Source organism: Oryza sativa, chromosome 12 (genome assembly GCF_034140825.1).
Source record: "Oryza sativa Japonica Group chromosome 12, ASM3414082v1".
Taxonomy (NCBI): Eukaryota; Viridiplantae; Streptophyta; class Magnoliopsida; order Poales; family Poaceae; genus Oryza; species Oryza sativa.
In genome coordinates this window covers 17,304,731-17,318,595 of record NC_089046.1, presented here as the reverse complement: position 1 = coordinate 17,318,595, position 13,865 = coordinate 17,304,731, and the positions used below count along the sequence as shown (strand labels likewise).

Sequence of the window (13,865 nt, the reverse complement as noted above, 5' to 3'; positions counted from 1 at the left end):
ATGGGTTGCAAGGTATTTATGCTTTGTTCGTTATTATTAATATGTATCTAATTTCTCATTATTTTATCGTTATGTGAGTCTGTCTTATTTATTCGCGCTCATGTAAAATGATCTATGCATAAAATTTTGCTCTTATTTGATTCCTTTATTTGAGTCTTTATTGCTTTATTTAAATTTGGATTTGAGCATGCATTGATCCTACTCCTTTGTCTTCTCTAGATGGCCGGTCACCCACCCAACCACCGCGGAGAAGGCATGATTGATTTCGTGGCAGAGTTGGCACGCATGACCCTGGTGGTGGGCTACCCCGACGCGCCGGAGTACACGACGATTCCGCCGCTCAGTGGCGAGCTTCCTCACCGTGTCCGCTTGGAGGTCCATGGTTACGTGGGGACTTGCCTCGCTAACATGGCGGTCGAGGCATCTGGAGGCACAGCAGATCACGCCTGTCAGGAGGCAGCCTACTTGATGATGGCCAGACTACGGGAGCGCCACGACTACATCTTCCACGACACGGCGTACCGCTACCACCCCCGTCGAGCCCATGGTGATGGCGTCAGCTCCTTCCGTCCGACAGCTGGCGAGAACGACACCACCTTCGGTCACATGTGTGCTGTGATGAGGGGATTGGACCGGATGCACTCGGACCTGCACAAGGCGACCAAGGCCTTGAATGATGGGAAGCTCATGAGGATCGTCGCTCTGAAGGACGAGATAGCGCGCCTGAAGAAGGAGAATGCTCAGTTGAAGGGTCTTCCAGCACCAGGAGGAGTCCGGATCCGCACTACGCCCCGTAAGAGGACGACTGCACCCGTGCGCATCCAGCTTGCGCCCAGGAACCCACCTCCACCAGCAGCTCCCGCAGCACCTCCAGTTCCGCCCGCAGCTCCGGCAGTTCCCGCAGTTCCTCCAGCTCCAGCTCCAGCTCCCGCGTTCACTCTCTCCTTCGCTCCAGCATCAGCCGCCAGAGGTCCAGCCAGTGGTACCGGAGGTTGGTTGTCCGCTACTCCCAGTGGCAGCGGCGAGACTGATCTGTCAGGCTCCAGGAGTCGTTCAGAGGGACCAGGTGACGAGCAGGAGGACGCTTTCGACTCCACCGACCGCAGGAGCCGTTCCGAGCATTAGGCTCGTTTTCCCATTAGTTTATCGATTGTCTAGTTTCTGCTTGTTAGTTTGTGTGTTTAGGTTGCTTGTTTGGGGTCAGTCGACGGTCGATATCATGTGCCTATGATATGGCTGTCTTAATAAGGATTTTTGTTTGCTCTTTTTAAGTGTTTTAATTCAGATCAGAACAATTGCAGTTTTAATTCCTATATAATAAAGCTTAGTTCTTGAGCATCTGTTTTTCTCCTTTTCCCCCCGTCTGCTTTTCCCTCCAGATGGTCTACACCAGGACTGGCAACCGCACGACAGGCGAGGGCAGCAACGGCGAAGAACGCGTGGATGGTGTGCACCCCAACAGTGATTCTGGCAATGGTCCGCCACCACTTCCCGAGAATCCGACGCTTGCCCAAGTTATGGCACACCAGACTCAGATGATGGCAGCCATGATGCAGCAGATGCAACAGCAGCACCAGCAGATGCACCAGAGGATGATGCAGCACGCCGAACAGCAGCACCAGCAGTTTGGTCCCCCTCCCCCTCAGTCCAAGTTGCCGGAGTTTCTACGTGTCAGGCCACCCACCTTCTCCAGCACCACCAACCCCATGGAGGCAAATGACTGGATCCATGCGATAGAGAAGAAGCTGAATCTCCTGCAGTGCAATGAACAGGAGAAGGTCGCTTTCGCCACACACCAGCTTCAGGGTCCTGCGTCAGCTTGGTGGGACAACCACATGGCCACCCGCCCACCGGGTACTGAAGTTACATGGGCAGAGTTCTGCCGTAGCTTCAGGAAGGCACAGGTGCCAGACGGGGTCGTGGCACAAAAGAAGAGGGAATTCCGGGCGCTCCATCAGGGCAACAGGACTGTGACAGAGTACCTCCATGAGTTCAATCGCCTCGCGCGATATGCACCAGAGGATGTCCGCACCGACGCCGAGAAGCAGGAGAAGTTCATGGCGGGTCTGGATGACGAGCTGACCAACCAACTGATATCTGGGGACTACGCCGACTTTGAGAGGCTGGTTGACAAGGCAATCCGTCAGGAGGATCAGCGCAACAAAATGGACAGGAAAAGAAAGGCGGCGCAGTTCCGGTCCAACCAAGGTAGTCAGCACCGACCGCGCCTCACTCCCGGACAGCAGGGTGGACCTACCACCATGATTGTTCGTCAACACCGCCCATTCAACCCCAGCAACTTCCACCAGGGCACTAGTGGCAGTCAGAACCACCATGGAAGTCAGCCCAACCGCGGTACAGCTCCACGCCCACCGATGGCACCGGCACAGTCAGGCCAGCCCGCACAAGCCAAGAAGGAGACGGGAGCAAAACCAGGGTCCTGCTTCAACTGTGGCGAGCTTGGCCACTTCGCTGACAAATGCCCGAAGCCCAGGCGTGCCGGACCAAGGTTTATCCAGGCTCGTGTCAACCACGCATCTGCGGAGGAGGCACAAGCAGCACCAGAGGTCGTACTGGGTACGTTTCCTGTTAACTCAATCCCTGCAACAGTACTTTTTGATTCTGGTGCAACGCATTCTTTCATCTCCAAGAAATTTGTCGGGATGCATGGGTTAATAAGAGAGGAACTTAGCACACCGATGCGGGTTCATACCCCAGGGAATAGCTCCACTTCGGTTCAATTCAGCCCTTCTATAACAATAGAAATTCAAAGGTCACCGTTTCTAGCCAACCTCATTCTTCTCGAATCCAAAGACCTAGATGTCATTCTTGGGATGGATTGGCTGACCAAGTTTAAGGGGGTCATTGATTGTGCGAATCGCACAGTCACCCTGACCAATGAGAAAGGAGAAACCGTGGTGTACAAATCTCTAGTCTCGCCAAAGAAAGGAGCCTCGTTGAATCAGATTGAGACGGAAATCCCAATGGACGCCGAAGAGAAGAACTTGAGAAAATTGGAGGACATACCCATAGTCTGCGAGTATCCAGAGGTGTTCCCCGAAGACCTCACCACCATGCCACCCAAGAGGGAGATTGAATTCCGGATTGATTTGGCACCAGGAACCGCTCCAATCTATAAGAGACCGTACAGAATGGCGGCCAACGAATTAGCGGAGGTCAAGAAGCAAGTTGATGAACAGCTGCAGAAAGGGTACATACGACCAAGCACTTCACCTTGGGGCGCTCCGGTCATTTTTGTGGAGAAAAAGGATAAGACAAAGAGGATGTGCGTCGATTATCGCGCACTTAACGAGGTCACAATCAAGAATAAATATCCTTTGCCGCGAATCGACGATTTATTTGATCAACTGAAAGGAGCTAAAGTGTTCTCTAAGATAGACCTGCGATCAGGCTACCACCAGTTGAGAATCCGGGAAGAGGATATTCCGAAGACGGCCTTCACCACTCGGTACGGGCTATATGAGTGCACGGTTATGTCCTTCGGACTTACTAACGCACCCGCATTCTTTATGAATCTGATGAACAAAGTGTTCATGGAATTTCTGGACAAGTTTGTTGTGGTATTCATCGACGACATTCTTATCTATTCAAAGTCCGAGGAAGAACATGAACAACATCTCCGTCTAGTACTCGAGAAGTTGAAGGAGCACCAGCTATACGCCAAGTTCAGCAAGTGTGACTTCTGGTTGACGGAAGTTAAATTTCTGGGCCATGTCATTACAGCTCAGGGTGTAGCAGTTGATCCATCGAACGTGGAGTCAGTTACCAAGTGGACCCCACCGAAGACAGTGTCGCAGATTCGAAGTTTTCTAGGACTGGCTGGTTATTACCGTCGTTTCATCGAAAACTTCTCAAGAATCGCCCGACCCATGACTCAGTTGCTTAAGAAAGACGAGAAGTTTAAATGGACAGCTGAGTGCGACAAGAGCTTTGAGGAGCTCAAAAGGAAATTAGTATCCGCACCGGTTTTGATCCTGCCCGACCAGACGAAAGACTTCCAAGTCTATTGCGATGCATCCCGTCACGGACTTGGATGTGTCCTAATGCAAGAGGGCAGAGTGGTTGCATATGCCTCGCGGCAGTTGCGTCCACACGAAGGAAATTATCCAACTCATGACTTGGAATTGGCAGCAGTGGTCCATGCTTTGAAGATCTGGAGGCACTATCTGATCGGCAACCGCTGCGAAGTATATACGGACCATAAAAGTCTGAAATACATCTTCACCCAACCAGACCTAAACCTTCGACAACGAAGATGGTTGGAACTAATCAAAGACTATGACATGAGTATTCACTACCACCCGGGTAAAGCCAATGTGGTGGCAGACGCATTAAGCCGGAAAAGTTACTGCACTGCTCTATGCATCGAGGGCATGTGTGAGGAATTGCGACAGGAGCTTGAACATCTCAACATGGGAATTGTTGAACACGGGTTCGTAGCCGCTCTGGAGGCACGGCCTACGCTCGTGGATCAAGTTAGAGCCGCTCAAGTAAATGATCCGGAAATAGCAGAACTGAAAAAGAACATGAGAGTCGGAAAGGCTCGGGATTTCCTTGAGGATGAGCATGGCACAATCTGGATGGGAGAAAGATTGTGTGTACCGGACGACAAGGAATTGAAGGATCTGATACTCACCGAAGCTCATCAGACCCAGTACTCCATTCATCCAGGCAGCACTAAAATGTATCAAGACCTCAAAGAGAAATTTTGGTGGGTCAGCATGAGGAGAGAAATAGCTGAATTCGTCGCACTCTGCGATGTTTGCCAACGAGTGAAAGCAGAGCACCAAAGACCAGCAGGTTTACTCCAACCTCTCCAAATCCCGGAATGGAAATGGGAGGAGATTGGAATGGACTTTATAACAGGACTGCCCCGGACATCATCGGGACATGATTCAATCTGGGTAGTCGTGGATCGACTCACCAAGGTGGCTCACTTTATACCAGTACATACCACCTATACGGGAAAGAGATTGGCAGAATTGTACCTCGCAAGGATCATGTGTTTGCATGGGGTACCCAAGAAGATAGTATCCGACCGAGGTAGTCAGTTCACCTCAAAGTTCTGGCAGAAGCTGCAGGAAGAATTGGGGACCCGTTTAAACTTCAGCACGGCCTATCACCCGCAAACTGATGGTCAGACCGAGCGTGTCAATCAAATCTTGGAGGATATGTTGAGAGCTTGCGCTCTTGATTTTGGTGGAGCCTGGGACAAAAGCTTACCATATGCGGAATTCTCGTACAACAACAGCTACCAGGCCAGTCTACAGATGGCACCGTTTGAAGCTCTATACGGCCGGAAGTGCCGCACACCTCTTTTCTGGGATCAGACAGGCGAACGTCAACTGTTCGGAACAGAAGTATTAGCGGAAGCAGAAGAGAAAGTCAGAATCATCAGGGAGAGATTGAGGGTTGCTCAGTCTCGACAGAAGAGCTACGCGGATAACCGTCGAAGGGAGCTAACTTTTGAGGTCGGAGACTACGTGTATCTTCGTGTCACTCCGCTCCGGGGAGTACACCGTTTCCAGACGAAAGGCAAGTTGGCACCACGCTTCGTGGGACCATACAAAATTTTGGAACGAAGGGGAGAAGTTGCTTATCAGCTAGAACTTCCATCCAATATGATCGGCATCCATGACGTGTTCCACGTTTCCCAGTTAAAGAAGTGCTTAAGGGTACCTGAAGAGCAGGCTGATTCGGAACACATCGATATCCAGGAGGACCTGACATATGTGGAGAAGCCGGTTCGCATACTTGATACCAGTGAAAGGAGAACCAGAAACAAGGTCACCCGGTTTTGCCGAGTTCAGTGGAGTCATCATTCGGAAGAGGAAGCGACCTGGGAAAGGGAAGAGGAGTTGAAAGCCGCCCATCCGTACCTCTTCACCAGCTCCTCCGAATCTCGGGGCCGAGATTCCGTTTAAGGGGGGTAGGTTTGTCACACCCCGAAGTTTTCCTCCCAAGCCAAATTGTAAATTACAAATGACCCCAAGAAAATGCAGAGGAAATCAGGATAAAACCCTAAGAAAACAATGCAAACAATAATCGGGTTTGACATGTGGAATTTTTCTTGAATTCTACATGTCGAAATTCATTAACAGGATTTTTAGTGGAATTTTCAGAGCTCTAGAAATAATTTTAACCAATTAAAAATCACTAAAGTGCAATTTTTAATTCCAGGGAAAATCCTTTTCCTTTTTCTTTTTCTTTTCCCTCCCTTTTTCCTCCTTTCTCTTTTCGGATGGGCCGCCGGCCCATTCCCCTCCTTCCTCCCCCTCCTCCTTGCTGGGCCGGCCGCAGGCCGAGGGCCCAGCCTGGCAGCCGCCGCCCGCCTCCTCTCTCGGGGTCGCCGACAGGTGGGGCCCACCTGTCGGGTCCTTCCCCCACCTCCCGCCGATCCCGGCGCGCCGCCGCGCCGAAACCGCCGCCGCGCCCACGCCTCCGTCTCTCCCGGGCCACGTCGGCCACGCCCGCGCGTGCGCCGCGTCTCCCGCGCCCTTTCCCCTCTCCCTCCCGTTCGCGCCCGCGCCCGAGATGGCCGGGATTCGAAAACCGAATCCCGCCTCTCTCTCCTCCCCACTCCCCCACGTCGGCCGTCGAATCCCGCCGCTCCCGGCCACGTCCGGCTCCCTCTCCCCCTTTTTAAGCATCGCCGTCCCCCTCTCTCGCTTTTTCCCCATTTCGCCGATCTCTCCCGAGCTCCCCATCGCCTCCGCGCCGTGCAACCACCCGCCGCCGCCGCTTTTGCTACTCCGGCCGCCGCTAGCCGCCGCTAGGCTCGTCGCCGTCTCGCGCCGTCGCCGCCGTTAGCTTCGCGGGGTCGAGATCTACCTCGGCCGCCCCTTCCCCGTCGAGGTTCGCCGCCGGAGACCCATCCCCGTCGTGTGCCGGCAAGTGGCACCATGGCCGCCGCCTTCGGCCGGCGCTCTCGCCCTCCCACGCTCTTTCCTCTCTCTCTAATCCCTCTCCTTTTGTTCGTTAGGAGGTTCCGGAGCTCGTCCCGCCGTCGTCGTCGTCCTCCGTCGGCCGCCGTCGTCGACCGTTGTCGGTGAGGCTTCCCCCTCCTCTTTCTCCTTTTCCCCGTACCGTGTAGCCGCGTGCGCGCCGCTTAGCCGCGTAGCCGCCGCTCCTCCTCTAGCCGCCGCTCCCCGCCGCCGGTCGGTCGCCTTCGGTCGCCGCCTTGCGCCGCTGCCGCATGCGCGCCGCCGCCGTGTGAGCGCCGCGCCGCCGGCGCCATGGTCGCCGCCGTCTCGCGCCGCGCCCGCGCGCCCCGGCCGCGAGGTCCCGCCGCCGTCCGATCTACCCTTGGGTAGATCGGGGCCGTCGGTTCGGCCGCCACGTGGCGCCGCCGCCCCTCCTTTCCCCCGTGCCGCTGACCCGTGGGCCCGCGCGCCGCCACCTCCTCTCTCCTCCCCGTGCCGCTGACCGGTGGGCCCCGCATGTCGGCGCCGCGCCCCCTCGCTGACGTCAGCCCTGGTTAATATTGCGCAATAAATTATTTAAGGATTTCTTTTATAGTAATAAACACAGTGAATCTTCTAAAATTCATATCTAATTCATCCGAGCTCCGTTTAATCCCATTCAAGTCTCAGTAAATCAAGAAAAATGTGTAGAATCCATTAAAAATGGTTTTGTTCTCTGTTTCAGTAGTCTTATAGCCTGTTTGCAATGTTTGCTTTGTATGTCGCTAGATTCCGATCCCTCCGACGCTCCGGTGTACTTCGAGATAGTCGCCGAGGTCCCTCCAGCAGCAGAGCAAGGCAAGTCATGCCTGTCACTTGAACATGTTGATCCTATATTGCAAATGCTCTACTGTTTTCTTTCAAATATTGCATTGTTTTATAATATCACTATGGGATGGATACCTATTGTTACAGCCATGCTTTTGGATATCATGCTCCTTTGTTAGCTTGGGTTATAACATGATTAGACTTTGGACTAGGAATTGCTTAGCCATGCTTAGTTCAACTAGCACACATTGGGGATCTCATTTAAAACCTAGACTATAGGTTTATATGATAATGTTGGTTTAATACCACCGCTCTGGTGTTGGTTAAATAAAATGAACCACATGGTGGGCTGTGGGTGCATGGTTTTGCTAGTCGCACCCATGGCAGTTAAGGACCGGTTCGCGGGATGCCCTGGAAGAATTTATCGTACTTACCACAAGCCAGCGTGGGCAACGGCTGGGCTTGTAGTGTAGCTTTCCTCTAGTCGACGCATCCAGGCAAGGGTGGGCGTGATGGAGCGGGGCGGGCCCTGCGACGGCCTCTGTCGCTTCCGGATTCACCTAGGCACGAGAGGGGACTGCCCGTCGCCCGCTGGGGACGGGAGTGAAACCTGAGGTGTGGTGTGCTTGGCTAGAGGGGGTTATGCGAAGGGTCCTGTCACGGCCTCTTTCCGGTATGTCGTGGTGGCATGTCGGCGCACGGAAACGTGTCGTGGGGCTGTGTCTTGTGGGTACAGTTGTACACCTCTGATCAGAGTAAAACTATTCGAATAGCCGTGCCCGCGGTTATGGGCGGTCAACCAGATTCACCGTGATTAGTCTCACCCTAGTGTAATCTGTTGAATTTGGATAGTTTAGGTGGATGGTTGGGCCTGTCGCAACGTGGGTTAGCGTTGGACAGCGGATGTTTAATACTGCTTAATTATTACAACTGTTTTCGCATTCAATTCCTGTTTATAAATGCCAGTATTTATGCAAATGAACCTGCTTAGCTATCCCTTGTTAAATCCCTGCATCATACCTCTATTCCGGTATGACTTGCTGAGTACAGTGGGTAGTACTCAGTCTTGCTCTACTTTTCCCCCCCAACCTCAGAGCTCGAGTATGTGTCCGATGGCGGGTTCTCCGAGGAGTAGGCTTCGTCCGTGCCGTCGAGGATGCCTGTGGAGTGGTGTTCCCGCTGCAGTTCAAGTCAAGGCTTAGCTCCAGTTATCTTTTGTTTTCCGCTGCATTTCTGTAAGACCTTTATAATGTTTGTAAGACGTGGATCTGTATGTCAACATTGTCGTTTGTGTACCCCGGCTGGTCCTGGACGGGGGTTTTAATACACATTCTGCTTGGAATTCTATTCGGGAATTTCTGGGCGTGACAAAAATCTATCCTCGAAATTGTGCAAAGAATAATTAAAATTCAATGTGAAAGCCTCCAACAATTAAAATGTGCAAAGATAAAAGTCAAATGAGGCTTGGAGGATTTTTGTATATTTCCTAAAAGCCTAAAATGCTTAAACAAATTTTAGTGGAATTTTCAGAGCACAAATAATAATTGAAAAGAAATGAACAAAGTTAAAAAGGTTTATAAAAAGAAAATCCTAAAAGAAGTTCTTTTTCCCCCCCTTCCCTCTTGGGCCGGCTCGGCCCACTTCTCCCTCTCTCTCTCTCTCTCCTCCCCCGCGGCCCATCGGCCTCCCCGCGCGCGCGCGCCGCTGACAGGCGGGCCCGCCCGCCACTCTCGCTGACGGGTGGGGCCCACCTGTCATCGCCTTCCTCCCGCCGCGCCCGCCGCCGCGCCCGTGCCCTAGCGCCGCCGCCGCCGCGGATTGCGCCGCATCCCGCCGTCCCCGCGCGCATTAAAGAGAGGGGAATCACTCCCCGTGATTCCCTCTCCCGTTTCCCCCGTTTTCCCCTCTCTCTCTCCCTCGGATTCGTCCGATTTCCTTCCCGCATTCATCGCCGGCGCATCTATGGCGGCCGAAATCTCCGCGGTCGGTTTCCTTCCTCCCCGGCCGCCTTCTCTCCCTCCCGACGCTATAAAACCGTTGCCCGAGCTCCGCTCTTCCGTTTCCGCCGCTCGCCGCTCGCTCTCGCCGTCGGATTCGTGCTCGCGCCGTGCTCCGCTCTCTCCGCCATCGCCGCCGAGCTCCGTTCCGCCGCCGCCGCCGCTCCGGACTTCCTCCTTACTCGGCGACACCTCCGTCCGCTTCGCCGTGTTGCCGCCGACCCCGTCCGCCGCTCCGCTCCGTCCGCCGACCGTCGGAGCGCCGTCGCCATCGTCATCCCGAGCCGCGCCGCCGCTTTCCTCCACTCCGGCCGCCGTTCTCGTCGTCGTCGTTGTCCCGGGGTGAGCCGAAGACCGCCGTTCGCTTTCCCCCGGCTCTCCGCTCGCTCGGGCGCCGCTCCGCCGCGCCGGTGGTCGCCGGCGGTGACCAGCGGGGCGCGGGCGCGCCGCTCCCGTCGGCCGCGCCGGCGAGGCCGCCCTCGGGCGCGCCCTCGCGGCTGCCAAGTGGGCCCGGCCGTCAGCCGCCCGCGCCCGCGGGTGCGGCTGACGCGCGGGACCCACGGCGCCGACCGCCGCCAGCCGCGTGCGCCCGGTCCACCGTGGACCGAGCGGCTGACGCGTGGCCCCACTTCCCGTGGACCCGGTCCGCGCGCCCCTTCCCTCGGCCGACGCAATAAATGGGTTTTTTTTAATTGAAAATTAAATGAAGAAATTCGCAAATATCCATTTAAAGAGCATATAAACTTCAAATGGCCATATCTTGGCCATTTGAACTCGGAATTGGACCGTTCAAGTCTCTAATTTTTCCTTAAGATGTAAAGAACCCATTTTTGTGCTTTGTTTCTGCTGTTATGTGGAGTTATTTAGTGTTAAAGCCTTTTTCTTTTCCGTTGGTCGTGTAGACGCTGCAGCTTCGGAAGATCCGCTCTTCGTGGAAGTCGAAGCCGTCGATTGGGAAAACGAGCAAGGCAAGACACATCATCTTGATCATATTGAATCCCAGTTTATAAAATTATGTTGATTTAAATTATGGCATTATCGCTTTATTTAAATTCCCGCGTTATCACTGTTTTATTTAGCCATGCCTATTTACCTTTGTTATGACCATATTATTATTGTTATTGTTATTATTACTACCTTGTTCACCCTAGACAAACAAAACCTCAACTAGTGGACACTCTACTCATGGTATCCCTAGTATAATTTTAGGTAGATGCTTCGCAATTTAATTAGGTAACCTTAGGTGGTTTTACAACTTTAGACTTGGGAATTATTTCATATCACCTGGATACTCTGGAATTGTTGGATTATTGTGGAATTGGCTTCACACCGCCCCCTCTATTCAAAATCCCCTAAAATGGTTTTAGGCTGGGCTCGGGGTGCATGGTTTTGATAGTAGCACCTCGGCCGTTTAAGGACCGGTCTTCGGGCCTCTGTTGCAAAGCACTACCGTACTTCCACATGTCTAATGGGTAAGGCTTAGTTTGTGGCTCAGTCTAGTCATAAACAAAAGTACACGGATTGGAGATGGATGAAGTCGGGGGTCGATGGACATTCTCCAGGGCAAATGAAGGCTACACGAGCTGCGGCCCGGTAGTCGAGATGTCATACGGCAGAGGGTTGGTGCCCTGCTGCTAGGGGCTCAGTCTTGCCTGCCTGTCCCGGGGGTTCCGGCCGTAGGCAGGATTGGGTCGGTACTCTTGTCTAAGGCTAGGATGGGTTGGAAACTATGTCACGTCTTTCGTCTGTATACCGTGGTGGTATGTGGCACGTGGTTGCACGTGAGAAAGATGTGTCTTGTGGGTAAAGTTGTACACCTCTGATCAGAGTATAATCTATTCGAATAGCCGAGCCCTCGGTTATGGGCAAGCCGAGCAATGTACCCAAGTTAGTGTTTTAATTCTTAAAACTTGCTTAACAACTAAAATGTGGAATGGTTGGCCTGGGTTGGCTTAGGACGAGCTGGGACCCAGGGTCGGGTTGCCAGTTCGGTCTGAATCATCGTAGGCCTTGGGTTAAGGCAGGTTCGTGTGGGTTCACGGCCTTGATTAACAACTTTGCATAGTTCTAAGATCGTGTTTACAAAATAGCCCTGAGCAACTAAATGTCTTTAAATGCTGTTTACTGCAACCCTAACCCTTTATGTTATAATTCCCTTGTACTCCCTTGCATTTATTCTGCATTTGTGGGTGTGTCTTGTTGAGTACGGTGGTTGTACTCAGTCTTGCTCAATTTTTCCCAAGCCCAGATGAGGAGTTCCTGGAAGATGAAGGCTTCGGTGTCTAGCTCGTGCCTGCCGTCAAGCGCCTGTGGTCGTCGCCCTAGTCTTCCGCTGTTCCTCGTTTGTCTTCGTGTGTTGGGCCTTCGCTGCCCGTGTAATAATTTTATATACGCTTCCGCTTGTTAAACTCTGAATTGTATCAACTTTTGGTGTACCTTGCCTCCTGGGACAAGGATTAATGCACGCACGTAAGGAATGCCCGTTGGGTTATTTCCGGTCGTGACAGTGAGTAAACCAAATCTATTCGAATAGCCGTGCTCGCGGTTATTGAGCACCGGGACATGTATTACACTTGGCTAGACTCTGAATTCTTAACTTGTGTGGGATGGGTTATCGCATGATGAATTTTTATGCTGTTGGAGTCACTTCCTGAGATGGGGGAAAGTGGACGTCCTCAGAAAACCATAACGACTCAATGGCGGGAAGCTATCCTTGGGATCACAATGGATGGTGGACATAACCGTCATTGTTTAAATACAAACACTGGTACTAAAATTTGATCAGTTGATGCTAGGTCTTAGGCTTGTGAAAAGAATTACAAAATTGGCTTTGCGCAAAAGAACCATAGCCATCCTTTGAAATACCCCTTTCATATGTATTGTTGCTGTGGTGGCTTGCGGAGTACGGTTGGTACTCACCCTTGCAAATATAAAATTAATCAGAAACGGGAGATGAAGCTATGGAGGATCCCTATGCCTACTACCAGGAGAGAGATGAAGACGACGGTGCCCAATAGGTCTTAGTACGGTCGTTGCCTGTGGCAATGGCATGCCGCTGCCTAAATTCCGCTGCCTTATCTAAACTCTGCTTTTGGTTGTATTCCGGACCGCTCGGTCCGATGATTTAAGACAATGCCTGCGGGCTCATGTTGTAATAATTCGTACTAGACTCTCGTGTATGAGCATTTGGTATTAGACTCTCGTGTATGAGCATTTGGTATTCCGGCTATGAACTCGTGTGTACCAGACTACTTGATCCAGGGAAATGGTACTGTTTACACGATTGATTCCTGTTATAAAAACGGGGGTCTACAGATGTGCACCAATAAAACACAATTTTCAATTATGGTAACAACATGTTGTGTGTCTTCTACCTAACTCATTGATATGGTTGTAAAAGATATGTCCCATAATCGAATTATTAAGCTGAGCATCTACTCATGGATCCATACTCGAAAGGCTCATAAATTGAGTTTAATTAAGATAATGTTCTGGACAATACATGTGTAATTAAAGTATTAAATAAGATCATGGATAAAGGGTTGTTAAATTTATCAATCAACAACCACCAGTTTCCTTCCCAATCAAGAAAGAAAAAAAAAGAGATAAGATCTTGTTTTTGTGTGATCGGTGCAAAACATAATTCAAAACTAATCAAGCCCCACCAGTGTCGTTGTATAAGAAAGATGAGAAGAGGCAACTGATCGAGTTTGAACTCTCTCTCTAACCCTAAGCCCTAAATCAATCGCCGGATCGATTTGACACTGAAAGGGGTTCATGAGGTTTCTCTTTGTTTCCTTTTCATCAATAGAAAATCAGTACAGAGAAGAAGAAGAAGAAGAAGGAGAAAAAGCAAAAGGACGAACAACAAACCAAATACCGGCTTCAATGGCTTCACAAATAAGGTCAGTTAGATCAATTTTCGCATTAAACAAAGGTGATCATGTTTAGGCTAAGATCTTAAGTAATTAAGTAAGATTAAACTCCAACTACATTTTGTTAATTAGGTGTTACAATAAAATAACAATATTACAAAAGCGTCCGTCAATGCAGTTTTTTTACAAAATAAGGTTGAGAACACAAATTCTAGAACGTGAAGTATAAGGTACATAAGTAG

The 13,865-nt window shown here is 51.5% G+C and overlaps 1 protein-coding gene across 1 annotated transcript; it reads left to right on the top strand.

Annotated features, from left to right (window-relative positions):
- The first annotated feature begins 687 nt into the window (after window positions 1–687).
- Window positions 688–1,125, top strand: LOC136354569 (actin-binding protein wsp1-like). The gene has a single exon (XM_066306069.1). The coding sequence runs from the start codon at window positions 688–690 to the stop codon at window positions 1,123–1,125; it is 438 nt and encodes a 145-aa protein (XP_066162166.1).
- The last annotated feature ends 12,740 nt before the right edge of the window (window positions 1,126–13,865 follow it).

What these genes read in the sequence shown, in the direction of transcription:
- LOC136354569 (XM_066306069.1), top strand. Translation starts at nt 688, where the DNA reads ATGAGGATCGTCGCTCTGAAGGACGAGATAGCGCGCCTGAAGAAGGAG.